The 24081-nt window shown below is 45.1% G+C and overlaps 1 protein-coding gene across 1 annotated transcript in view; it reads right to left on the reverse strand.

Moving 5' to 3' along the window:
* KCTD19 (potassium channel tetramerization domain containing 19) overlaps positions 1-24081 on the reverse strand; it is a 38790-nt gene that overhangs the window by 10229 nt on the left and 4480 nt on the right. Inside the window, exons 2-5 of the mRNA XM_010355118.2 lie at positions 21683-21979; positions 4598-4748; positions 3303-3494; positions 1957-2088 (exon numbers count right to left, since the gene is read on the reverse strand). Of these exons, the coding sequence (XP_010353420.1) occupies positions 1957-2088; positions 3303-3494; positions 4598-4748; positions 21683-21979 (772 nt within the window). The remainder of the gene's footprint in view (positions 1-1956; positions 2089-3302; positions 3495-4597; positions 4749-21682; positions 21980-24081) is intronic.

Below are 24081 nucleotides of genomic sequence, written 5' to 3' on the forward strand. Positions count from 1 at the left end.
AGCATCTGAATTTCCTAAGTTTCAGGAAAGCAGCCATCTGGCCCCGGCCTCTGCAGGAGTCTTCATTAGTCCCAAGCTCTACTGTAACCATCCAAGGGTAAGGAACGGCAACCATAGCCTGGAAACTCAATGTGTGTTACAGGCTTCCTGGATTCACAGCACCTATTGCTGGCTCTCCTGGGCAGAATTTCCCCCAGAGACATACCTTGTGGCATTATTTTCAGGGTGGGTATTTGGGTTGCTGGTTTATGGGTGGGACCTTTTCTCCCACAGTGGGCCCAGGGTACAGTCCAGAGAATACAGTTATTACAGCCTTCAGGACCCTGCTGCTGTGGCAATAGTGTGCCAGTGGGCGCACTGCTGGGGGATGTTCGTGGATCATCTCCAATCCTCAGAGCAACCCTACAAGAGGGGGTAGTGCTATCATCATTTCATTTTGAAGAAGCTGCCCTGAGAGGCTAATGAAGTATCTTGCCCTAAACTGCAAAGCTAGGCAGGGGCAGGGCTAGGATTTGAGGTCAGCTCTGTCCAGCACCAACGTTACCACAGCTCTTTCCCTTATTGTGATGTTAAAGCCACCTTTTGTGTTTGAGGAGTGCTGCCAGCTTCCAGAGCCTGGATGTCAACACAATTCCTCCATCTTTGCATTGCTCTGTGGAGCAGGGACTACGCTACCATCTCACAATGATCTATGTTCTCTGAGGAATAGAAGGCTTTGAGGGAAGGGGCTGAACTCACACTGCCTTAAGTGTATTCTAAGGCCCTGGGACAGGGTCCTGAGACCTGCTGCAGCATGCCACTCCCCACAAAGAGGGTGGATTTCTTTTTTGAGAAGGAGTCTTGCTCTGTCACCCAGGCTTGAGTGCAGTGGCATGATTTCGGTTCACTGCAGCCTCCTCCTCCCAGGTTCAAGCAATTCTCCTGCCTCAGCCTTCCAAGTAGCTGGGATTACAGGGACACACCACCATGCCTGGCTAATTTTTGTATTGTAGTAGAGATGGATTTTCACCATGTTGGCCTGGCTGGTCTCGAACTCCCGACCTCAAGTGATCCGCTTGCCTTGGCCTCTCAAAGTGCTGGGATTACAGGCATGAGCCACCAGCACCTGGTCAAGAGGATGGGTTTCTATTTGTCTGGGAGAAGGCTGGGAAATCTATGCCTGAAGATAAGGAAAGGCTTGATTGCCATGGGATAAATGTCTGGTGATGCCCAGACCAAACTTCCCATGCACAGTGCAGTTCTACACATTCTCAGGATGGCGGCTGAAGCCATGCTCAGGTGGCTGGTGCCCTATAACATGCACAGTAGCTTCCATGGAGGGGAGTTGGGAAATGGAATGATGAACGGCCCTGAGGAAACCATGAGGAGAAGAACAAGCTGGAATGAGGTAGGGCTGGGAGCACGAAGGCCTGGGCTAGACAGGGGTCTGCAAGTGTCAGGAATAGGCAGAAACAGGCACAGCAGCCGGGGGTTTCCAGGTGACGTGATGAGGGAATTTGGGGGCGGTTGAGATGCGTGAAGCACTGAGCATTTCCCATACCTCCAACCATACCTGGAAGAGGAAGGATGGGAGTGACTGGTGGGTGCTCCTAGTCCCCGCCACTTTCACAAGCAGGACAGACCTCCCCTACCCCTGAGAAGCCTGCTCTCAGGTCCGAGACATTCCACCCTGGCTCCCCACCCAGGCTGGGCTCCTTCTGATCCAGGCTGGGCTGGGCTTCCTATACCCCTGGGTGGTTGCCCACTCCCTACGCTCAGTGGGAAGGCTGAGCCGGCAGAGCAGCATGCAGGATTTCAGGCTGTGAATCCTCTTCTTGGATTCAGAGTCAGCCAGAAGACCCACTTTTCTCACTAACTCCCAAAGCCCGAAGTGGTTGTGGAAGGGGAGATTGTTCTTGGCTTTTCCAGGTCAAACCAAGACTATCAAGGGGAGGCCAAAGTTTCCTGGCGACATACCCATGTTCATCCGGTACCACCTTATGGCTTCAGTGAGTGCAGGGATTTCCAGAATTTCCACTTCTGCTTCTAATACATCAATGTTGGAGAAATTATCCGGTAGTAAAATCTTCTGTGAGCGAAGAAAATTCACTTGAAAAACAAAGGGGAACACAGTGAGTTAATGAGGCTATTTCTGGTTTAACTGTAGGTCCTGGTTTTGGCAGGTTTCTGGTGCTGTAACTTATCCTAGGTTCTTCTTGTTCTGAAACAACTTCTCAACATACCTGATTAGATTAGCTTTGAGTGTGTGGTTTTCAAGGTGAAAGACCCCACATTACTTTATTTTCCTGTGTCTGAGGCCATGGGTGTGGCCTCCCATGGCTTGGCCTGGGGCTCCCAAGTCAGGCCCTCCTGGTGGCCACACTGGCCCTGAGACTTACCCTGTGAGTCTTGACCCAAGAGCAGGTCATTCCAAAAGAGGGAGTTGTCTTGCTGCTTAGAGAGGAGGGGCCCGGCCGAGCCTGGGCTGGTGGTTGGCACTTGCAGTTTGTCCCTGCCTGGACTGCAGTATGGGAGGCAGAGATGGAGCCAACGCTAATGTCCTGTGTGAATCAACTTGGAGATACAGAAGCACATCACAGACAACTTTCTAGGTGACTATGAATATGAATGACTAGGGTTCCAGACATTTGGGCTCCTAGTGTAACTTGAATGTTTACTGCCCTATCTATCCAGATAGCAGTAGCATCTTGGGGTCAAAGAGGTCATTCAGTTCTCATCCCAAACAGAGCTCATCCTGGGGCAGTAGAGGGAGAGAGGCTCTCTGTCAAAGGTGGAAAATCTCATCCTTCCTTAGGCCACTACCTCAAGTGGACAATTCTGCTATGACTCTGGGGGAACCTGTCACTATCCACCCTTCCCTTTTATTCTGAGTTTGCTGATATTAAGAGCAGGTAGCACCATCCTTTGAAACAATCTGGATTCCTCATTTTATGGTGAGAGGAACTGAGGCCTGGAGGCCAGTTGGATACATAAGGGCAGAATAAGAAGAGAAGCTGACTGGCAACCAGCTGAGCTCCCTGCCCTTCACACCAACTCCTGTGGTCCCTGACACTTTCTAGTGCCCTTTTACAGCCAGGCCATCCCAAAACAAATAGGGAATAAAATAGCCCTGAGTCTAGCGAGATTCTAATGCTGGAATCTGCTTGCCTCCTGGAAGGCTCTGTCATGCTTCCACCACCTCTACCCAGGGAAGCTCCTGAGGCCCTGAGCTCCAAGCTGGGCCTCTGTGGGACATGTAATGGGGAGGGGTGAATGGGCCCTATCAGCCCACCCCCCGCCCCACCCCGGGACAGAGCAATCACCAATGAAGCGGAACTCGCTGCACTCGCACTCGATGAGGGCCACCGTCTCAGCCAGCCACAGCAGGTTGTCTTCAGTCACTAGGCTAGGATACTTGGCCACCAGGTCTAGGGGCAGGAAGCAGTAGTGCACCTCCTCTTCTGTGTCTAACAGGGGTGTGTCCATGAGCCCCAGAGGTGCCTTATCATGTAGGCCTGGAAGAGAAGAACATGTAGGCAGTGTCGCCACCTCCCAGAAGCCAGGGGATCTGATTCCAGCAGGGCTTTCACTGACCCAGGGGCCCCAGAGGATGCTAGAGAGACTACCCAGGAGATGGTTCTTGCCACTTGCCAGACACATCTTCCTTCTTTCTCTTTTCAGTTGTAGCCCTAAGGTTTGGAAGGCATGTGGTAGGAAGTGGGGCATGGAAGTCTATTTTTTTTTTTTCTTTTCTTTTTTGAGATGGAGTCTCACTCTGTTGCCCAGGCTGGAGTACAGTGGCGCCATCTCGGCTCACTGCAACCTCTGTCTCTCACATTCAACTGGTTCTCCTGCTTCAGCCTCCCAAGTAGCTGGGACTACAGGCATGTGCCACCACACCCAGATAATTTTTGTATTTTTAGTACAGACGAGGTTTCACCATGTTGTCAGGCTGGTCTCGAACTCCTGACCTCACGTGATCCGTCTGCCTTGGCCTCCCAAAGTGCTGGGTTACAGGCATGAGCCACCGTGCCCAGCTGGAAATCTATTTTTTTTTCTATAAACAGTGAAGGGCAGTGGGACATGTGACATTTCGACTTATGTACCCAAAGTCATTAAATTCATTTACCCATTTGATACTTTCTAACTGATCAGACCAAACACAGTGATCCACAGACAAAATAGATGCTTTTGACACTCCTGGAAGCTAAAATCCATTAATAATCATAAATGCTTTGTACTCATGTCTCAGATAGGCTGAACCATGCTGCCAGGCACCTATCAGACAATGATCATTTGGGGACATTCTGTGTGTGATGATTGGAGGAAACTCAAAAGAATGGTGGCATTCCCTGATGAATAGGAGGGAGTAGAATGAAGCCTTGCCTTGCCCACATGAAGCCAGAATGCAGAGGAGTGAGTGTGAAGGAGGATGTTGGTTCCAGCAGGCAAGCAGCCATGGAGAGGGCCTGTGGCAGGGCAGAAGATCAAAGGAGATGACAGAGACTGCCCCAGAAATCAGGCACTCTCTGCTCTCTGGATGGAAGCCATTTCTGTTAGGGTATGGAGAGGGAAAGTTGGTGTGGGCTTTAGGGAGGGCCAGTCTATCCCAATTTACCTGTGAAGGCTGGGCTTTTGATTGGAAATTCTGAGGGTTTGCTAATACACTTCCATGTACGCCAGTAGTTCAGAGATGCTCTCTCAGCAACAGGTATGTCTGCAGGCCGCACGCGTAGATGGTGTTTCCCTTCCTTCAGATTATCTAGAGTCTGTTAGATAAAGAAGAGTACTCTCTTGAGAATCTAAACCAAGTAACCATCTACCAATTCTAGTGTGACGATCAGGAAAAACAGTATGTGACTTACTTTGTTTTTTTTCTTTTTTTGAGACAGAGTGTCGTTTTGTTGCCCAGGCTGAAGTGCAGTTGTGTGATCTCAGCTCACTGCAGCCTCTACCTCCTGGGTTCAAGCGATTCTCCTGCCTCAGCCTCTCGAGTAGCTGGGATTACAGGCACCTGCCACCACGCCCGGCTAATTTTTTTTTTTTTTTTTTTTTGTATTTTTAGTAGAGACGGAATTTCACCATGTTGGCCAGGCTGGTCTTGAACTCCTGATCTCAGGTGATCCATCTGCCTCGGCCTCCCAAAGTGTTGAGATTACAGGCATGAACCACCGCACCCAGTGACTTACTTTAACCGTTTTGAAATAAATTAGGCAATCACAAAAAAAAAAAAGTAAACATGTAGGGCTATAGGGTGACATGCTGATATTCAAAGTCCCAATGATTATTTCTCTTCTGATTTTTGAAACAAGTTTTATTATACTTTTATATTGAGTAATAGTAATTTATCTTGCATAATCTAAAGAGTAATTTCTATTTAATCATTAAAAACTTGTTATTTTCTGCTATCATTTTCCTTCAAGTGCTCAAAACCACTTTTGACCTGTTATAATTGTGATTTGCTATTGTTTGTGTTCATCCTAACCCTGGGTAGTGATGCTAAGTGGTGAGATTGAGGTATAATAAACATGTCTTATATTGCCACAGGGCTCCACGTTTTTCAATGCACTTTGACACATGTTTGCTCATTTACCATGACATGACTCTGTGAGACAGATGTGGTTGGTGAGTATCTTACTGATGAGGCAGCTGAGGTCAAAGGCTTTGCAGCCTGCCCAAGCAGTCTTCCAAGTCCAGAGCTTGTCAGCTTGAAGGATCAAGCGACCAGGGGTGGGCTGAAGCTGGAGTGGAGCACCCCAACTAGGCAAGCCTGAAGCCCAGGGCGGTCTTTGTGCCACCCCTTACCCAGGGACCCATTCTCCCTCAAAAGTCCTGCAGGGGGGCAGATCATCATAACATCAGCCCCCCTTTTTTTTTTCTGCCTTTACTCTAGAAGAAGATACATAGTATTTTCCCAGTAAATTTCTGGATATAGCAGGGCAAGTGGTAATTTAAAGGCACCAGGTCCTCATAATGGACAGATGCCCCAGATTCAGTCTGAAACTAACAAAAGTATCTGCCTCTAAATGCTATGTCAGTGAAGCCCTTGTGAAGTTGCTCTCAAAAATCCTGAGCATTGAGACTAGCCCTCTGGTGGCCAAGCTATAAACTGTGCCCGCATAATCACTTAAGGTCGATGCAAAAGAAGGCAGGCCAGAGTGGGAGAATCTTTCCCACTTTGGATGGTTGGAGGGTTTGCCAAAGCACTGGGCAATGGTGGGATCATGGGGAGTGCTTTCCTGTGGCAGTGAACAATGGGGGAGACAGTGTGTGCGTAGAACGCTGGAAAACAGTCTGTCATTCATTTGATAAATACTCATTGAGCATCACCAGGGCCACAGTCAGACACTGTGCCTGCCCTCAAGAAGCTCTCAGCTTGGGAGAGAAGAAAGACATGAAAAACCACAATTTACATATACTGAGATTAGAGCTAGTGTCAGTTACGAAGTTTCTGGACCTCCAGGAACCCTGGGATTTCTTTCCACAGCATTAGAAGGGAGCATTAGAGTCTCCCTCTGTTACCCAGGCTAGAGTGCAGTGGTGCAATCTAGGTTCACTGCAACCTCCGCCTCCTGGGTTCAAGTGATTCTCCTGCCTCAGCCTCCCGAGTACCTGGGATTACAAGGTGCCTGCCACCGTGCCCGGCTAATTTTTGGATTTCTAGTAGAGACGGGGTTTCACCATGCTGGCCAGGCTGGTCTTGAACTGCTGGCCTCAAATGATCCACCAGCCTTGGCTCGTGCTGGGATTATAGGTGTGAGCCACTGCGCCCGGCCTGCCTCTCCATTTTCTCTCCTTTCCCCTAGTCCTGGTCCCCTAGCCCCCAGGTCCTCTCCACACAGTGATCTTGCAAACATATGAGGTGAGTCCAAATCACTCCTCATCTTAAAAAACTTTAGTGCTTCCTGTTGCTATGGGATAAATCCAGATTCTCCTTTGCATTGCACATAATGTCCTTCACAATCAATGGAGGGAGTAGGGTATACATGAAAAGAACAAGGGCTTTGAACTCAGCATATCTGGGGTAAATCCTGACTCTGTCACTTAAGAGCTAACATTTATTAACCATGGACTTTTAAACTGAATCCTTCCAATCTTCCCCTGACAACAAAGTAGGCTCTGGTATCATCACTCCCTTTGAGCACATGGGAAACTAGGTCCAGTAAGAGGTAGGGGACTAAGTGCACTAAGTAAGTGGAGATGCTAGGAACAAAACCCAGGACTCTGGAGCCCAAGCCCTTAGCAACTGTTTTCTTTTTATTTATATGTAATAGTTGTTCATATTTTTGGGGTACATGTGATATTTTGATACATGGATACAATGTATAATGATTAATTTAGGGTAATGAAGATATCCATCACGTCATTTTTTTTTTTTTTTTTTTTTGAGACAGAGTCTCACTCTATCACCTAGGCTGGAGTGCAGTGGCATGATCACAGTTCACTGCAGCCTCGACATACTGGGCTCAACTGATCCTCCCACCTTACCCTCCTGAGTAGCTGGGACCACAGGTGCACATCACGACACCCTACTATTCTTTTTTTTTTTTTTTTGAGACAAGGTCTCACTCTGTTGCCCAGGGCTGGAGTGCAGTGGCACAATCTTGGCTCACTGCAACCTCCGCCTCCCAGGCTCAGGTGATCCTCCCACCTCAGCCTCTGGAATAGCTGGGACCACAGGCGTGCACCACCACACCTGGCTAATTTTTTTGTATTTTTAGTAGAGGTAGGGTTTCGCCACATTGCCCTGGCTGGTCTCAAACTCCTGGACTCAAGTGATCTGCCTACCTCAGCCTCCTAAAGTACTGGGATTGCAGGCATGATCCACCGCACCCGGCCCACAGCCAGCTAATTTTTAAGTTTTTTTGTAAAGACAGGGCTTTGCCATGTTGTCCAGGCTGGTCTTAAACTCCTGGGCTCAAGCGATCCTCCCACATTGGCCTCCTGGGATTACAGGCATGAACCACTGGGACAGACCCATCACCTCAAACATTTATCTTTTCTTTGTAATGGAAACATTCCAATGATTTTCTTCTAGCTAGTTTGAAATATACAATATATTATTGTTAACTATAGTATTCCTAGCATACTACCAAATACAAGAGCTTATTCCTTTTATTTGACTGTATTGTTGTACCCATTATTCAAATTCTTTTCATCCCCTTCCCTCCTCCTACTTCTCCCAGCCTCTGCTGCCTTCCACTTGTCATGTAACTTCTCCAAGCCTCAGGTTCCTCACAGGCAAAGTGGAGGCAGTAAAATCTGGAAGGTGTTATAAGGATTAAATGAAACAGTATGTTAATTTCCTTCCTCTTGGAGGTCATATCCTAAATTTCCTTCCTCCCTCCCTCCCTCCCTTCCTTCTTTCCTTCTTTTCTTTTCTTTTCTTTTTTTTTTTTTTTTATAGGGCCTTGCTGTGTCACCCACACTGGAGTGCAATGGTACAATCATCACGGCTCATTGCAGCCTCGACCTCTTGGGCTTAAACAATCCTCCTGCCTCAACCTCCCAAGTAGCTGGATCACAGCTGTGCGCCGCAACACCCCACTAACTTTTTGATTTTTTGTAGAGATGAGGTCTTGCTATGTGGCCCAGGCTGGTCTCAAACTTGTTAGCTCAAGTGATCCTCCCACCTCGGCCTCCCAAAGTGTTGGGATTACAGGCATCAGCCACTGCGCCCAGCCTAAATTACCTTTCCAGCCTCATCTCCCATCATTCTTTATGTTTACACCCCATCATCAGTGACACTAAACTCCACAAAACTCCAAAAACACATCACATTCTTTGACACCTCCCTAGCTTTGTGTACGCTGTTCCATCTGCCCAGAATACTCCTCCCCATTCTGTTCCTGAAGAGGCTGGAACCTCTCCGAGCCAGAATGGGTCATCCTCCCACTTTGTTCCCATAGACACCCAACACTTTCACTTCTCTCTGCAGGCCTCTGGCTCAGTTTCAGGCCAGTTCTTCCCCCTATACCAAGCTTCCTGGGGAGAGGCTGGTTTGATGCATCCCCATTTTGCATTCTAGAACCTAGCATGCATATGAAAGAACGCATGAAAGTGGAGGGCTAGCCAGGTGCGGTGGCTCACACCTGTAATCCCAGCACTTTGGGAGGCTGAGCTGGGCAGATCACTTGAGGTCAGGAGTTTGAGACAAGCCTGGCCAACATGGTGAAACCCTGTCTCTACTAAATATACAAAAAATTAGCCAGGCTTGGTGGTGCATGCCTGTAGTCCCAGCTACTCTAGAGCCTGAGGCAATCATTTGAACCTGGGAGGCAGAGGTTGCAGTGAGCTGAGATCACGCCACTGCACTCAAGCCTGGGAGACAGAGTGAGACTCCAGCTCTAAATAAATAAATAAATAATAAAAAATAAATAAAATAAATAAATAAAAGAAAAAGGAAGGGCTGGAGGGCGATTTTCTGCAAAGAAAAGCAAAAAGAGACATGGGAGATCTCCAAAGGGACGAACAAAGAAGTAGACTACATTCATAAAACTGAGAAAGATGGAAAGATGTTGAGTATCCAAAACCACAGGAAAAACCAGCACAAGATTTCAATGGGCAGAGCCTATGGAGTTCAGAGGACAATGAAGACAGGGATTCCACCTTGGAATCTGGAGGCCAGAGGGAAGACCTAAGCGGGAGAGGGACAGGGATGAAGGAGAGGGAGAGAGGATGGCAAGAAGAAAGAGTTCAGCTTAGGTCTGATTTGTGATGGACAGAAAGACAGTAGGTGAAGTAGCAAGAAAAGAGTGAAACTAGGGAGAGTCAGCTAGGGGAGCCTAGCACTCTAAGCCCATGCTCAGTGGACTGCATCACAGGAACCTGAACCTGCCACTTACTTCACCTGCAGATTCAAACCCCAAGATTCTGTCTCACTGGAGAAAATAATAGTGCCCTTCAACAACTCTAAACTGGCCACATGGGAGGAGGCCTGTGGTGGGGAGAGGAGGATATAAATCCCTGCCCAGGACAACACTCCTATTTGGAGGTGTTTGGTACTGGATGTGTCCTCTGGAATGGGTCAGTAATGATAGTCTAGCTAGTTTGAGAGGAGATGTGCTAGTTGAGGAGAGAATGATCTATTTTGCAGAAATGAAATCTCCATTTCCTGCTATTTTCAAGCATGTAAAGTGCTAGCAGCACCACTTCCCCCAAGAAAAGTATGCCTGAGAAACCTTAAAAGAGAGAAAAACTGGCCAGGCACGGTGACTCACACCTGTAATCCCAGCACTTTGGGAGGCCGAGGCGGGTGGATCACGAGATCAGGAGACTGAGATCATCCTGGCTAACCCGGTGAAACCCCGTCTCTACTAAAAATACAAAAAAATTAGCTGGGCGTGGTGGCGGGCACCTGTAGTCACAGCTACTTGGGAGGCTGAGGCAGGAGAATGGCATGAACCCGGGAGGTGGAGCTTGCATGAGCTGAGATTGCGCCACTGCACTCCAGCCTGGGCGACAGAGCGAAACTTGGTCTCAAAAAAAAAAAAAAAAAGAAAGAGAGAGAAACTAAAACAAACAAGTCCACAAAGATTGCCATCCTTGCCAGTCAGGTAATGCTGCATGCCAGGCGCAGGCATCGGCCTTGACCTAGGCTCAGGAGCCTCAACAAGGCTGTTTTCCAAACTCTGTCAACCAATACTTGCTCTGACTTCTAGAAATACAAGTCCTCTACTCACGGAAAGCCATTCGGGTACTATAAGAAATCACAGAAACCATTCTCCAGCCCCTCACTTACTTATTTTTGGTCTGCCAGTTTCCCCTAATAGATATAATCTCCCCAAGACCTCAGGACCTTGGCTGTTTTGTCCTCTGCCGTATTTGCAACACCTAGAACAAGGCCTGTGGGGTCTCAATACCTTTTTGTTCAATGAATGGCTAAATGAAGAACATTCCAGAGAGCCTGGGCTTCCAGCTGCCCTCTAGCTTTGCTGACTGAAGTTGCCACAGAGTGTGTGGCTGATCTGCTACAGGCTAACTTCAAGTCCGCTTTCATCTGCCTGAATACAACTTCTAGGAATTTTACTTTTCTCATGTTATGAGCTGGAAAAAGTTACTGGAGAGAGGATTTCTTAAGGGAAATACAGACCTTAAATCAATTCAGATGGCTAATTTCTAGCACAAGGATAACTGATGTTGCTTTTGGCCTAGATAGTGGTGAAAAAAATATGTCAATCAGAAGCAACATAAAACTGATGGCATGGGGAAGTATGTGTATGTATATGTGTGGTTGCAAAGATGGCTGACAAATGCACCCTGCTGGCAGAGGTTTGGGACTTAACAGGGTTTTCCAAAGCAGCAGCAGTTCTCAGAGATGCCTTATGCTGTGATGTAGGCTGTTGGAAAAAATGTGATGGTAAAGGAGCTTGGGGGAACTTGCAAATCCCTGACTGCCTTGTAAAGACAACGAGGGCCAGCACTGCTTTAAGCTCAAGGAAAGCAAGGCTGGTAGAACAAAAAGATGTGCAGAACAGCTGCTGTCAGCCCCCAAAGCCAAACAAGACTCAGCTTTTTGCATTTCAAATGTACCTCTTCACTGCTGGCTCCAGTCCCCTCACTCTGCAGAAGTCATCTTGGGCATAGCATTGAGTGTTCTCTCAGCAGATATGTTGTTAAGCACATGCAAATGCCGGGTACTGTGAGAGGTGCTAGGTGTTTGTTTCATGAAAACATGAAAAGAGTACAGTCCAGTGAGGGAGAAAGACATATGAATACATGATCACAATAGAATTAGCACTGCTAGAACAGGGGAATTCAGTGTGTTATGAGAACAGAGAGACAATACTTAGGAAATGTCAGGATAGTCTTCCAGTGGGCCACATTCAGGCCAAATCTTTTTTTTTTTTTTCCGAGATGGAGTCTCGCTCTGTTGCCCAAGCTACAGTGCAGTGGCGCAATCTTGGCTCACCACAATCTCCACCTCCCAGGTTCAAGCGATTCTCCTGCCTCAGCCTCCTAAGTAGCTGGGATTACAGTTGCCTGCCACCATGCCTGGCTAATTTTTGTATTTTTAGTAGAGATGGGGTTTCACCATCTTGGCCAAGTTGGTCTCAAACTCCTGACCTCAAATGATCCACCTGCCTCAGCCTCCCAAAGAGTTGGGATTACAGGTGTGAGCCACCGCCCCTGGCTTAGGGCAAACCTTAAAAGGGGAGAAATCCAGGAAGAGGAAACAGCAAGTGAAAAGGCATAGAGAGAAAGCATGTGGGGTGCTTGGGGTGTGGCTGAACTTCAAAGTGTGTGTGTGTGCATATGTATGTGGCCTTGCCTGCATGTAGGTGTGTGTCTTTGCTGGGATATAAGCCAGCACAAGCAGATGGGCCAGCCTATGAGGAGCCCTGATGCCATGTCAAGGGGTTTGCATTTGAGTCATCCACTTACCCATACCACAGACAAGCTACACAGTTGGGATGAATATCTGCTGCTTATGTCATCCTCTTCCTTTCCAAGATCACGGTCATAATCTCACATCATGAGTAATGGGAAATGTGAGACTGCCACTGGTCTATTTTCTTAAAAACATCATTTGTGTGATCAACATAAAATCTCCCTGGCTCCCTTGAGTACAAGGAATGAAGGCGTGTTTGGGTTGCTTGCTGGTAGCAGAATGTTCACAAGGGGAACAATTTAAATTTCCAAACGGAGAAGTCCCCAGGTGTGAAAAAGAAAACGTAAGTAGCATGTCCTATCAACACATTGTCCTCAGTGGACTTCAGGGGGAAAGTAAAAGAGAATAGATAATTTGCCATGAACCTTAAACCCTGGTGAATGACCCTGAAGGGAAATTCCACACTCTGCAGCTGTGACTCCCACCCAGGCTGATGGATGTGAAGGGCTCAGATCAGTTTACATTTAGGTGAAGTGGCCTTCCCAAATTACACAGGAAGTTCTAGGAGGCCCTGTGATATTAATGTGTGGACCTGTAATGTCTACTTTGTATTTCTCCTATAAACAATATACAGTATTCCAAAATATCCAGATTCATGGATTGACATACCAGCTTTTATGACTCCCAAATTTTTATCTCTAGGCCTAACTGTTTCCATGAATTTCAGACCTGTACATCCAGCGCCTCCTGTTTACCTTCCCTTGGATGGTTTTATTGCACTTTCATTGTCTGTCAAACTCAACATGTTCAGATCGTAACTTCTGATTTTCCTCCCTAAACCTGTGTACACATCCCTCAAAATCCACCATTCATCTGGTTGCTCAGGAAAGAAACAAAGGAGTTGTCCATTCTCTCTCACCCTATATTCAATTCATCAGCAAACCCTGTCAGTTCTACCAGCAAGACATATTCAGAATGTGAACACCTCTAACACCACTATTACCACCATAGACCAAACCACCATTATCATTCATCTGGATACTGCAGGAGCCTCTTAACTGGTCTGTCCACTTCCTCTCTTGCTCTGCTGTAGTCTAGGCTGGGGGTCAGCAAGTTTTTTTCTGTAAAAGGTCTGACAGTAAATATTTTAGGCTTGGCTTTGCTAACTACATGGTTTCTGTCAACTCAACCACTCAGCTCTGTGTTATAGCTTGAGAGCAGCCGTAGACAACACATAAACAAATGAGCATAGCTGTATTCCAGTAAAACTTTATCAATGGCACTGAAATTTGATTTTTTTTTTTTTTTTTTTTTTTGAGACGGAGTCTTGCTCAGCCATCCAGGCTGGAGTGCAGTGGTGCAATTTCAGCTCACTGCAACCACCGTCTCCCGGGTTCAAGCAATTCTCCCATCTCAGCCTCCTGAGTAGCTGGGATTACAGGCACTTGCCATCATGCCCGGCTAATTTTTGTATTTTAGTAGAGATGGGGTTTCACTATGTTGGCTAGGCTGGTCTTGAACTCCTGACCTCAGGTGATCCACTCGCCTTGGCCTCCCAAAGTGTTAGGATTACAGGCGTAAGCCACCATGCCCCGGCCTGAAATTTGAATTTCATATGATTTTTACATAGCACAAAATATTTTTGATTTTTTTTCAACCATCTAAAAATGTAAAACCCATTCTTAGCTCATGGGCTTTCTAAAAAAGGTAGTGGCTGAATTTCGTCCATGGGCTGTAGTTTGCAGATTCTTGATCTAAGGTTAAGCCAGCAGCCAATGATCTTTCTTTTTTTTTTTTTTTGGAGATAGAGTCTCACTCTGCCGCCCAGGCTGGAGTGCAGTGGTGTGATCTTGGCTCACTGCAACCTCTGCCTCCTGGGTTCAAGCGATTCCCCTGCTTTAGCCTCCTAAGTAGCTGGGATTACAGGCGCGTGCCACCATGCCCAGCTAATTTTTGTATTTTTAGTAGAGACGGGGTTTCACCACGTTGGTCAGGCTGGCCGCCTCAGCCTCCCAAAGTGCTGGGATTACAGGTGTGAGCCACCGCACCCAGACTTTTTTTTTTTTAAAGAGAAGGTCTTGCTCTGTCACCCCGGCTGGGATGCAGTGGTGAAATCTCGGCTTACTACAGCCTTGAACTCCTGGGCTCATGTGATCCTCCTGGCTTCAGCCTTCTGAGTAGCTGAGACTACCGGCACATGCTACCATGCCTGGCTAATTTTTCAATTTTTTTGTAGAGATGATGTCTCGTTATGTTGCCCAGGCTGGTCTCCAACTCCTGGCCTCAGGTGATCCTCCCACCTCAGCATCCCAAAGTCTTGAGATTACAGGTGTGAGCCACCACGCCCAGCCCCTCTCTCCCTCCCTCCCTCCCTCCTTCCCTTCTTTCTTTCTTCCTTCCTTCCTCCCTTCCTTCCTTTCTTCTCTCCCTTTCTCCCTCTGTCCCTCTCTCTCCCTCTTTCCTTCCCTCTCTCTTTCCTTTTCTTTCTTTCCTTTTCTCATTCTTTCTTTCTCTTTCTTTCCTTTTCTCATTCTTTCTTTCTCTTTCTTTCTTTCTTTCTTTCTTTCTTTCTCTTTCTTTCTTTCTTTCTTTCTTTCTTTCTTTCTTTCTTTCTCTTTCTTTCTTTCTCTTTCTTTCTTCTTTCTTTCTTTCTCTTCCTTTCTTTCTTTCTTTTCTCTTTTCTTTCTCTTCTCTTTCTCTTTTTCTTTCTTATTTCTTCATCTCTTTTCTTCTTTATTGAGATATATTTCACATATTATAAAACTTACCCATTTAAAGCATGCAATTCAGTGGCTTTTAGTCTATTAACAGAATCAAGCAACCATCACCACAATCTATTTCTTTTTTTTTTTTTTTTTTTTTTTTTTTGAGACGGAGTCTCGCTCTGTCGCCCAGGCTGGAGTGCAGTGGCCGGATCTCAGCTCACTGCAAGCTCCGCCTCCCGGGTTTACGCCATTCTCCTGCCTCAGCCTCCCAAGTAGCTGGGACTACAGGCACCCGCCAACTCGCCCGGCTAGTTTTTTGTATTTTTTAGTAGAGACGGGGTTTCGCCGTGTTAGCCAGGATGGTCTCGATCTCCTGACCTCGCGATCCACCCGTCTCGGCCTCCCAAAGTGCTGGGATTACAGGCTTGAGCCACCGCGCCCGGCCCACAATCTATTTCAATATCCCTAAAAGAAACCCTTACCCATCAACAGTCACTGTTCATTCTCCATTCTCACTCATCCATCCTTCCTACTCTGAGCCCCAGCCCTAGGAAGCCACTTATCTACCTTCTGTCTCTATAAATGTGCCTGTTCTGCACATTTTAGATAAATAGAATCATACAATATGTGTTGCTATTTTATTTATTTGTTTGTTTGTTATAGAGATGGGGTTTCGTCATGTTGCCCAGGCTGGTCTTGAACTCCTAAGCTCAAGTGATCCACCCACCTCGGCCTCCCAAAGTGCTGGGATTATAGGCATGAGCCACCGCACCCAGCTGTGTCTATCTTCTATACACATAATCATACAATAGGACTGTTTCTTTCACTTAGCTGATTTTTTTTCACTTAGCATTATATATATATATATATATATGTGTGTGTGTGTGTGTGTATATATATATATATATAATGAGAGAGAGAGAGAGAGAGAGAAAGACAGGGTCTTGCTTTTGTCATTCAGGCTGGAACACAGTGGTGCAAACATGGTTCATTGCAGCCTTGACCTCCCTGGCTCAAGCGATCCTCCTGCCTCAGCCTCCCAAGCAGTTGGGACTATAGGCATGAGCCATCATGCCTAGCTAAATTTCTTTTTTAATTTTTTGTAGAGATGGAGTCTCACTTTGCTGCCCAGGCTGGTCTTGAACTTCTGGCTTCAAGCAATCCTCCCGCCTAACCCTCCAAAAGCTACCTATAACATTTAGAATAAATCCTGTGTCTTCACCATGGCTTTCAAGGTTCTGCAAGATCTGGCTTACTCTGACCTCACTGTCAACCTTTGACATCTCCCTACCTCTCACTGTACTTTACAATGGCCTCCAAGTGGGCCAAAGAGTCACTATAACCTCAGGGTATTAGTGTTTAACTATTCCTTTTTTTTTTTTTTTTGAGATAGTCTCACTCTGTTGTCTAGGCTGGAGTGCAGTGGCGCAATCTCAGCTCCCTGCAACCTCCACATCCTGGATTCAAGTGATACTCCTGCCTTAGCCTCCAGAGCAGCTAGGATTACAGGCATGAGCCACCATGCCCAGCTAATTTTTTGTGTTTTGTTTGTTTGTTTGTTTGTTTTTGAGATGGAGTCTTGCTCTGTTGCCCAGGCTGAAGTGCAGTGGCACAATCTCGGCTCACTGTAACCTCCACCTCCCGGGTTCAAGCGATTCTTCTGCCTCAGCCTCCCGAGTAGCTGGGATTATAGGCGTGCGACACCATGCCTGGCTAATTTTTGTATTTTTAGTTGAGATGGGGTTTCACCATGTTGGCCAGGCTGGTCTTGAACTCCTGACCTCGTGATCACCTGCCTCGGCCTCCCAAAGTGCTGGGATTACAGGCGTGAGCCACCGCGCCCAGCTACTTTTTTTGTTTTTTTTTTTAGCAGAGATGGGGTTTTTCTATGTTGGCCAGGCTGGTCTCCAACCCTGGCCTCAAGTGATCTACCCACCTTGGACTGCCAAAGTGCTGGGATTATAGGTGTGAGCCACCGCGTCTGGCCTAACTATTCCTAATGTCTGTAAGTTCTTTCCCTAAATACCTGCATGCCTTACCCCTTTGCCCCTTTTTCATTCAGATTTCTGCTCAAATGTTGCCTTGTCAATGAGGCCTGCCTGATCACTGTTTTCTTATTTAAGTATTTATTGACAAGGTCTAGCTCTGTCACCCTGGCCAAAGTGCAGTGGTGCAATTACGGCTCACTGTGGCCTCAAACTCCTGGGCTCAAGCAATCCTCCCACCTCAGTCTCCTGAGTAGCTGGGACCACAGGCATGCACCATCACGTCTGGCTAATTAAAATTTTTTTTTTTTTTTTTGTAGAGACAGGGTTTTGCCATGTTGCCCAGGCTGGTCTTGTCCTGGACTCAAGAGATCCTCCTGCCTTCGCCTCCCAGAGTGTTGTGATTGCAGGTGTGAGATACCATGCCCAGCCTCTGATCACTCAGTACAGGAGTCACTTCCCTGGCTCCAGTCACTTGCTATTCCCTTACCCTTCTTGCTGCATACTACCCATCTGAATATTAAAAGACAAGCAGATTCGATGTAAATGTTTTATTCTTTCAACTAAGTTCTAGTACTATAAGGACAGTAAAACAATGATATACTGGGGAAAATGTAGCAATATACATTTGCTTAAAAGACTGATTGAATAAGCAAAAACTACAAAAAAGAAAAAAGAAAATCATATAAACACAATCTGAAATTCCAAGAAGTCCTGGAATACAGAAATGCCCTCCTCCTTCATTACACAGGAAGCACTGTTTTGTTTTCATAGCATATATCTCTACCTGACATTGTACAGCTAGCTATAGGGTTCACTCCTGTATCTCCAGAACTTGGTGTAAGTTTGGTGCTCAATATACAATAAGACACTAATAAGCATCAACTGTATCCTTTGGAGGCCACAACTAGGGGCTAGGGGTGGGGGTTGGGTGGGCAGGTGGAGTTGGGGGATGTGGGGAATGGGGAGGGGTGGAGAGCAGAGCAGCAGCATGAGCCTGGGTGCCTGTCCTCCAGAAGCTTCCCATCTTGTGCTGATTGTTGGTCATTCTACATGGCTTTCCATGAAAGCCTACTATGTCACAGATAATTCTGAGTAGAATATGCATTTGTTGAGTGCATGGGAACCTTAGTTAGCAGGAGGTAAAGTCCCATTTTTATTGTTAGGGGCTAAATCTGAAAGACACTGTGGTAATGAGTACTAACAGTTTAGAACAGTTTAGATATATGCTGCTCAATATGGTAGCCACTAGCCACGTATGATTATTGACTACTTGAAATGTGACAGTCTGAGACCCAGCATGGTGGCTCACATCTGTAATCCCAGTAATTTGGGAGGCCGAGGTGGGCAGATTGCTTGAGGCCAGGAGTTTGAGACCAGCCTGGCCAACATAACAAAACCCCATCTCCACTAAAAATACAAACATTAGCCGGGCGTGGTGCTGCACACCTGTATTCCCAGCTACTTGGGAGGCCGAGGCATGAGAATCTCTTGAATAAGGAAACGGAGGTTGCAGTGAGCCAAGATAGCACCACTGCGCTCTCGCCTGGGCGACAGAGTGAGACTCTGTCTCAAAAAAAAAAAAAAAAGAAAGAAGTGTGACAGTCTGAATCTGAGATGTGCTGTAAGTATAAAACACATAACGGATTTTGAACGCAGTACAAAGAATGTAAAATTTCTCAATTTCTAAATATTGATTACATGTTGAAATAACACTCTGAATATATTTAATAATACTTTGAATACATAGTTAATATTTTGAGTATAATAATATATTATTAAATTGACATCATCTGTTTCTTTTTACTGTTTTAGATGCAGCTGTAGAAAATTTAAAATTACATAAGTGGCTCACATACAAGGCTCACATTATATTTTTATTGAATCATCCTATGTTTTCCCCAAAGCCCACAGGAATAATGCCTGGAACCCAGAATGCTCTTCATAAATATTGGGTGAACGCATTAAGTTGGGCTGCCTGAGTAGGGTCTAAAGACTAAGAATTGGCAAACTCCAATTTCTCCAAGCAAAGTGTTTGCTCATTTAGTAAAAAATCTGAGTATCTGATAGGTCTTAGCAGTGGGAAAGTGGTGGAAATGTGTGAAGCTGTTGATTAGCTTGAGGCGACTGCTGGTTCCCAGCTGTATTTACACTGTGCTTCAAGAAATAAACACCATTAAAGTTGGGCCAACTCAAATTTTTATTTCTTTGAAAACACCATTTCCAAAGTGTAAGCACTTGTTTTACAGTCTTTTTTAGGGAGGCAGATCCATGTGATTCTTCAAATACTTCTACTCCTCACACAACGTGGAACTTTGGAATTGGACCAACCCATTGGCTTCTGAGGTGCAGCCTCCCATTTAGAAGCTGCCTGTGGCTGGACACGGTGGTTCATGCCTGTAATCTCAGCACTTTGGGAGGCCAAGGCGGGCAGATCACTTGAGCTCAGGAGTTCAAGACTAGCCTGGCCAACATGGTGAAACCCTGTCTCTACTGAAAACACAAAAATTAGCTGGGTGTGGTGGCACAAGCCTGTAATCCCATCACTTGAAGGCTTAGGAAGGAGAATTGCTTGAACTCAGGAGGCAGAGGTTGCAGTGAGCCGAGATAGCGCCATTGCACTCCAGCCTGAGACAGAGCAAAATTCTCTCTCAAAAAAAGAAAAAAAAGCTGCTTCCTTGATATATTTTGTTTCAATTTGGGAAGTGAAGACAGCAAAGGGGTTAAAGGGCTTAATACACTGTACAATAGGCTTGTATTCTTTAAAATGTTCTTTAAAAAATTGCCTTGATCTCTGATTTTCTGCAATAAGCAAGTTACTCCCTCCCTTCTACCTCAAAATGATGCCTTGGCATAGAGTCATCAGCAATCCTGTCATGACAGGCCATTTAAGTGGTTTTGAAGCCACTTGTAAACAATTCTAGTACTCCATTCCTGGGGCAGTTGGAAAAAAACAATTAAATTCAAGAAGGTAGCTTGAAAAAGAAAAAGAAAAAAAAAAAATACAGCAACTTGCCTGGGAATATATTAAGAATTTTTAGGCGAGGCGCGGTGGCTCACGCCTATAATTCCAGCACTTTGGGAGGCTGAGGTGGGTCGATAACCTGGGGTCAGGAGTTCGAGACCAGCCTGGCCAACATGGTGAAAGCCCATCTCTACTAAAAATACAAATATTAGCCGGGTGTGGTGGCAGGTGCCTGTAATCTCAGCTATTCAGGAGGCTGAGGCAGGAGAATCACTTGAACCTAGGAGGCGGAGGTTGCAGTGAGCCAAGATTGCACCATTGCACTCCAGCCTGGGTGACAAGAGTGAAACTCCATCTCCAAGAAAAAAAAAAGAATTTCTGATTTCCAAATATAGAATGACTTTTAAGAGAAAACACTGAATTATTTAGTAAGAAGCATCCATAAAAACATGCACTATGAAATGTTCTCATTCCTCTATGGCCCAGATACGCATGGTCTATTTCAATTTTCTTCTAAAAAGTGTTGAGGTACAGTTGGTGGTTCGCTGAGCTACACTGCAGCTTGTCAGGTTAGTGCTGATAGAGATGGAATAAACAACTTGTACAGACGGTAGGATTAATATGGAGGATGGTCAATGGTCCTTCCCAGTTGTAATATTTAGTTCTTCCAGTTTAAAAAGAATTGTTCAAAAACTACTGAATAAACTACTTAAGATCAGTCACAGAAATGATTTCTGTGGCTTGGAGAAAAATTAGGAAGGAAAGGTAATGTTTTTTGGCAGTACTTTAATGGTTTATAAGTAAAGGTATTTAAAGCTCTTAATAATAATAATAAAGTTTCTTGGAAGACAAAGAAGTGATGGTAAAGGAAAGATTCTGCAGAACTTTTTTTTTTTTTTTTTTTTTTGTCTTTCTCTTGACATTTGGCCCAAGATGAGAACTTTTTGCTTTGCTGTAGATGCATCTTGTGTACTTAACAGGCACAATGAGAGGTGATATTCTTGATAAATCTTTTAGATTTTAAATCTCAGACATGATGTACATAGCAAATCCTAAAATGTCTAAAGTGTTCTCCTTTTAAGATTCAAAAAACAAAAACAAGAAGCAGCTTAATACAGGATTTTCAAGAGCCAGGGGCACCCTCTCAGTGGATAGTAAATCCCATTCTGGGTCCATGGTGGCTGCTAGTATAACTAAAGCACAGTTGGGATTAAATCATTTATTAAGAACATGTAGGCTGGGTGTGGTGGCTCATGCCTGTAATCCCAGCTCTTAGGGAGGCCAAGGGAGCACTAAAGGAGGCCAATTAGAGAGGATAACTTGAGCCCAGGAGTTCAAGACCAATCTGGGCAACACGGAAAGGATTGGTGGGGCATGGTGGCATGCACCTATGTTCCCAGCTACTCAGAGGGACTGAGGTGGGAGGCGGGAAGATCCTTTGGGCTTGGGAGGTGGAGATTGCAGTGAGCTGTGATTGCAACAGACACCGTGTCTCAAAAAAACAAAAGCAGGTAATTTCAGTGTATTGTTTTTTACTTTTTGTTTCCTTTTTACTCACCCCTATACTAATGAGGAAATTATTTATTACTTTAACACACTTATTACATTTGCCCATTAAGAGGGTCATCTCAGCAACCAATATATAACAGGAAACAACATTTAGTGATGTAAAGCCACGTTACTGATCCACCACTCCCAGAAAACAAGAGCATCTTACCTGCAGCAAAGGCATCAGCTGCAAACCCAATGCTTGCTCATACAGCAAGTTCAGTTCTGCACAATTGGAGAAGGAGAGTTTGGAGGTGTAGAGGTAATAGTGCACGTGCCTAAATGTGGAACCATCTCTGTCGATAAATAGCCTCTGGCTTTCTGAAGAAGTCAAGGCTGAAGCCTCTTTCCACAGCAGGGAGTCTGGAAACTGAGAGAGTTTGCTTCTGGGAATCGAGAAATGCCAGCCCCCTACGTTGAAATGAAACAAGTCCTCTGATGATTCATGAGACATGCCAAACTCCTCCTAAAGGGGGAATGAAAAAGAGATCTACGCAAGAAAAAGAAGTAAAAAGGCATCCAGATTGAAAAGGTAGAAATAAACTATCTTTGTTTGCTGATGACATGATCTTGTATATAAAAAATCCTAAGGAATTCACCAGAAAACTATCAGAAATGAGTCCAGGCCAGGCATGGTGGTTCACACCTGTAATTCCAAACACTTTGGGAGCCTGAGCTGGGAAGATGGCTTGAGACCAGGAGTTTGAGGCTGCAGTGAGCTATGATTGTAACACTGTATTCTGGCCTAACAGAGCAAGATCCTGTCTCAAAAAAGAAAAACAAACAAAACAAACAACAACAACACAGAAAAATGAGCCCAAAAAGTTTGAAAGATGCAGAGCAATATTAAAAAATGTTGTATTTTTATACTTTAGTAATGAACAATCTGAAAGTGAAATTAAGAAAACAATTCAATTCCATTTACAATAGCATCAAAAATAACATACTTAGGAATAAATTTAACAAAAGAAATACATGTACACTGAAAACTTCAAAACATTGTGAAAATTTAAAAGACCTAAATAAATGAAAAAATATTTGATGCTCATGGATTGGAAGATTTAATATCGTTAAGATGACAATAGTCTCCCAATTGATTTACAAATTCAACACAGTCTCTGTGAAAATCATGACTTTTTGCAAAAATTGAAAAGCTGATGCTAAAATTCATATGAACATACAAGGGACCCAGAATAGCTACAATAGTCTTGAAAAAAGGAGAACAATGTTTAAGAAGTCACATTTCCCACTTTTTTTTTTTTTTTTTTTTTTTGTAAAGGCAGACTGCCACATGCAGTGCCTCATTAGGATGTGTCTGAAGTCTTGGAAGCTTGACTACCCTACGTGCTCCTACAATGGACCTTGAGAACTTGTTTGGAGGTTCTAGCTAAGAAGAGCAGATACTTGTATACCCTTGACTGAAGACTGGTCCTCCTTTATTGGGGATGGTCGTCCTCTTTGACTGAGCACGCAGCTTCAGGAGGGATGCACATGGAGCAGTGAGGGAAGAAGGGGACACCCACCTAGCCAGCCAGATCAGCCAAATCAACCCTGGCAATCAATGAAGTGACAGATGTCGCAGCCAGATCGCCCTCACATCCCCTACTTTTAAAACTTATTACAGGCCGGGCGGGGTGGCTCATGCCTGTAATCCCAGCACTTTGGGAGACCGAGGCGGGCAGATCACGAGGTCAGGAGATCATGACCATCCTGGCTAACATGGTGAAACTCCATCTCTACTAAAAATACAAAAAAATTGGCCAGGCATGGTGGCAGGCGCCTGTAGTCCCAGCTACTCAGGAGGCTGAGACAGGAGAATGGCACGAACCCGGGAGGCGGAACTTGCAGTGAGCCGAGATTGCGCCACTGCACTGTAGCCTGGGCGACAGAGCAAGACTCCGTCTCAAAAAAAAAAAAAAAAAACTTATTACAAAGCTAGATCAAGACAGTGTGCTACTGGCATAAAGATAAATATAAATATAAGTGGAATAGAATTGAGAGTACAGAATAAAACCCTTACATTTATCATCAATTGAATTTTGATAAGCGATTCAAGATGATTCAATGGATAAAGAATAGTCCTTATAAAAAGTGGTACTGGGACAACTGCCTATCCATATGCATAAAATATAATAACAATAATAATAAAGTTGGACACCTACCTCACCCCACAGACAAAAATTAGCTCCAAGTGAAACACAGACTTAAAACTATAAAATCCTTTTTAACCCACAGATATGGAACAAAATATTTGCAAATCATTTGTCTGATAAAGAATTTGTTTTTAGAATATATAAAGAACTCATAAACTCAATAATAAAAAGACAACCAAATTCGAAAATTGGCCAAGCATCTAAATAGACATTTCTCCAAAGAATATATACAAATGACCAATAGCACGAAAAAAGATGCTCAACATCCTTAGTCATCAGAGAAATGCAAATCAAAACCCACAACAAAATGCTACTTCACACCCATTAGTATGGCTAGAATGAAAACAATAGATAATAACAAGTGTTGACAAAGAAACCAGGACCCCCATGCACTGCTGGTGGAGGTGTAAAATGG

This window comes from Rhinopithecus roxellana, chromosome 20 (assembly GCF_007565055.1).
Source record: "Rhinopithecus roxellana isolate Shanxi Qingling chromosome 20, ASM756505v1, whole genome shotgun sequence".
NCBI classification, from domain to species: domain Eukaryota; kingdom Metazoa; phylum Chordata; class Mammalia; order Primates; family Cercopithecidae; genus Rhinopithecus; species Rhinopithecus roxellana.